This window comes from Cariama cristata, unplaced genomic scaffold, assembly GCF_000690535.1.
Source record: "Cariama cristata isolate BGI_N322 unplaced genomic scaffold, ASM69053v1 scaffold9360, whole genome shotgun sequence".
In the NCBI taxonomy this organism is placed as follows: domain Eukaryota; kingdom Metazoa; phylum Chordata; class Aves; order Cariamiformes; family Cariamidae; genus Cariama; species Cariama cristata.
The window spans coordinates 34,479-38,653 of NW_009596368.1; the positions used below are offsets into that span (position 1 = coordinate 34,479).

General features: G+C 42.7%; 1 protein-coding gene across 1 annotated transcript in view; it reads right to left on the reverse strand.

Annotated features, from left to right (window-relative positions):
* Positions 1 to 3,629, reverse strand: part of SLC9A2 (solute carrier family 9, subfamily A (NHE2, cation proton antiporter 2), member 2) — a 22,159-nt gene extending 18,530 nt beyond the window's left edge. Inside the window, 2 exon segments of the mRNA XM_009705752.1 lie at positions 2,586 to 2,873; positions 3,529 to 3,629. Coding sequence (XP_009704054.1) covers positions 2,586 to 2,873; positions 3,529 to 3,629 — 389 coding nt within the window.
* Between the last annotated feature and the right edge of the window lie 546 nt (positions 3,630 to 4,175).

Genomic DNA, 4,175 nt, shown 5'->3' on the forward strand with positions numbered 1-4,175 from the left:
CACCTCCCAAACTTTCTCATTCCTCTTAGCACCAGCAGAAGCCTCTTCTCTCCTCTCCTCTCCCTCTCCTCTCCCTCTCCTCTCCCTCTCCTCTCCTCTCGTCCCCTCCTGAAGAGGACTTTCTCACTGCAGCTCACAGGGATGTGCTTCAGTCCCTTCGCTATTTCAGCCAGGTAACCTGGTGCAGGGGTTCTACACAGATGCTTCAAGAATCGTTTGTCCTCAGAACAAGCACACAGACTTACCAGAAGAGAGACAAGCACCTTTCATTCCCCTCTATTCCTCTGCCAGTGAATTTCTGCTTGCACAGAAATGAGGCACTCTGTGCATGTATCTTTATTTATTTGATAACACTGTACGTTCCTGCTCATGTCTTCCCCCTACAGCACGTAACCACAAGGTCTCGCTGAGTATCTTTACGAACCTGGTTATGAAGGAAGTGGGAATCAGTAATTTCACAGACTCACGTGGATATGGGTGAAAAAGGGGAGATTGGGCAATTATTCCCTACAGGCTGAACTATAAATGGCCGCAGAAGCATATAACGAATGAACAATACGGGTTGTAAGGGACACTCCAAGGTCATTTGGTCCAACTACATGCTCAAAGGAGGGCTGACTTTGAAGTCAGACCCAAGCAATCCTGCCATGAGTCATTTGCTGCAGAAAACAACAGGGAACTCAATACCGGTGCGTGTCGCGCTGTGACACAGAGCAAAATACTCCCTGCAGTTCAAAGCCCAACGAAATGTGAAAAGGACAGGGCAGACGTACTCCACGGGAGATGACAGGAGCCCTACGGCCCTCAGCAGCACTGCTGGGAGGGAGCACGCTTTACGTCTGATGACAGCCAAGGCACTACATGGCTGCAGAGAGCTCGTCCTGCCCCCCCCCCCCGGTGTGACCGATGTATCCAGCCCCATTAGCTATTACAAAACACGTTTAGAGTCAAAAAACATACAGGACATTTTAAACTTATTTTCTATTGTGCTGTTGGAGGGAAAAAAATGCTTTGTGTTTCCTCTTCTGTTTTGCACCCACTCAGGGGCCACTGGTGTGCTGGTGGCAGGCGGGGGGTCCACTGACCCATCGGCAGACCCACCGTGCCCTTCCCACTCTATCCTGGATGCAGCATTGTCCAAATCAGTATTTTCATGCACACTGCCACAATTTTTCCACGTACAGTTTAGCCACACGTGTTTTGGTTTAGAAGCCCTTTAAGTATTTGATCATAGGATGTCAAGGACATTTAACTAAAGAAGTGGAGGAAACTAGAAACCACACAAATGCTATGAATAGAAAGAGATGGCACATTTACGAACTCGGTCAAAGTGGATGCATATGCTACTTTATTTAGGCTCATATCAGAGAAAGAAACCCATGCAATCTTTAGCTCTTTACTTATATTAAAGTACTAAGCCCTCTAGGCATATTTCTATTTTTATACTACTGAAATTATCAGCTGTAAGTTTCCATGTAAACTGCTTCCCAGCCCCAGAAAACCTTATACTGGCCCAACTATGATATCAAACCTATCTTCACCTTCCTAAAAGATAATCATCCAATAAGGTATTATCAACTATTAGTGATACTCAGAAGTAACATCTGAGCTTTCATAAAAAACTATGCTCCTAATGCCTGAATGACTCATATTTGCCACGAGAACAATACAAAGTCATTAAAGAAGGTTGGCCTTTAAAAATATTACTTGGAACCAGAGCAAACCATTTAAGTATCTCAAATGTCATGAAGGTTCTTTCTGAAGCTGAGGTTGTTACAGTCTAAACAGAATCAAGCGAGAGGCTGTGCTCTTCTTTTACTGAAGCCTAGGAGGGAAATGCAGGAGTGAAAATATTTTTATCTGTTGCAAGTGGGAAGAATAATATTATTTTATACATAATGATGTATACAGAGAGCATTGTAACACACAGGTACACGTATCAAGATACTAAACTAAACGGTTCTATCACCATAGGACTAGATTCTGCAAATTTTACATTCAGCCAGTCCTTACTGTGCTTGTAATCCAGCAGGAGTTTGCCTTAATGATATATACATTGTCTTCATTGAACGGTACTTACTGGCTGCTCACATGACGAAGTGTAAGACGTAGTTTCACAATATATTGGCATCGGAAGCGAAGCCAGTTCTTGAAGTTCCCAGCCACCACTCCCACTCCCGCCCAGTCACCGCTGCCCCTCCATCACTGTGGATTTGAACATCACCCCTAAGCCATGCCCTTATGACCAGTTGTAGGGTCACATGAGGACACCGGTCACCAAACCCATCTGGGTTAAAAATAACCCCACTGAAAATACAAGGGATTATTTTTAACTGGGAACACATCAAAGATATGGTTTATGGTGTGATGCCATGAACAGTTTTAGTGACACAGCTGGTGTGGTGGCAAGCTGAGAGAATGGGATGGAAGCGGGAGGGGAGAGGCCGGAAATCCTCAAGCCAGCATCGCTGACGTGCACAGTGGAACGATGCCATATGGCAAAGTTTGCAAAATCTGGTCCCCTCTGCAATTTCCTTTGGCATTCTTACTTGGGTGCTATTATTACTGAAGTTTGGGGTACTTACGCCATGATGCCCGAGAGATGAAACATTTCAGCTGTTATGTATGACAAGTAACTGTACAGGAAGACAAAGAGTGGCTCAATCACTCGGATTTTATGGGTGAAACGGGTGGTAAAGGCTGCTACAAATCCCAAAAGGATTCCAATCAATACTCCACCGATCCCCACTATAAAGAAGTTAGCAATCCCAGCGAATATGTCAATAACCTTAATTGTGCGCATCTGGCAGAAAGACTTGAACAAATTGTACAGGACCTATGAGGAAAAAGAAAGCACATTATGTTTCTGAACTCTTCTTAATTTCCCTTTGTGTCATTATGTTCCTCTGCTTCAATGCTGAATGTTGAATTTCTCTATCTACCTTGAACTCACTTTTGAGATATGCTATTGTTTACCTCTGGCATATTACTTGTCATCCATAAATATCAGGGAGATAGACAAAGAAAGGTAAATATCATTATCCCCATTTTTGCAAATGTGACAGGTTTCTTAACCCATGCCATTCTGCAGGCCAGAAGCATAGATCTGTCTAATCTTACTTTAAATTCATTTATTTGCAGAGCTTCTAATTTCTCCACAGAAACATGGCATCCACGGCGTGCTTGTTCTCTGACTTGTTAACCATCAGGTATCCAATCATTTAAAGACTTTTCAAACTTTAGGTGATTTCTAGAGATTTAGATTTAATTCCCATTAGAAGACCTGTTACCATGTGTTCGCCCCGTTTAATTTTCAAAGTGTCTATAACCATCCTCCCAAACAAACTGGGTCAATGGGATTATCACATTTTCTTAGCCACAGAGCCTTTTTGTTTTAACACTGGAAACAGAACGATGTAAAGTCCACATTTCTCTAACATCCAGTATTTTAGTGACTACAAAACAGACAACAACAGAATCAGTTACTCTTAAATAAACCATAAAGGGTCTCCGCATTTGCAGACTTACTTGGGAGATTTAAGCATTGCCTGGTGCTGCATGTATGCTCCCCGCCATGTGATAATCCTGATGGCTACAGAGTCCCCTTGTACAGGTCTAAGCTTGGTCATAGGCACCTATTCCCATCACAGTGGGTTCACACTAAGCCACCGTGGTCATAATAAACACTTCAGTAGTCATCTTGGACAGCTTGCAGGAGTTATACCTCTGCTTTCTTTCTGGACTTCTTAGTAAACCAAACAGGTTTCTCTATCAGAAATGCTATTCGAGAGAAAATGTTTTATCAGTACTTGCATTGTACCAACAATGTAGGTGTTTGAATAGTGACTGGAAAGGATTTGTCATGTTTGCAGTCTTGTTCTCTCTCACATGACAGAAAGTAAGTAGTTCAGCTCTTCTTGGCCAAAATTCGATAGGTCTTACAGAGGTAAAATTCTCACTATAGACTAATGCAAAGACACGGTCTATTATGGGTCCTTTGGGCTAAGTGAAAGGAAAGAACTGAAAAAGAAAAGAAAAAAATACATTCCAGAGCAAGCATGAAAAAAGAAGGTTAAATCAAACCTAGCGTGGGCACCAGTAATTTTCATCACAAAGCAACAAACAGGACAAGAGGAGGAGCACGAAGTATTTATCTGATAACAACGATGCCCTCA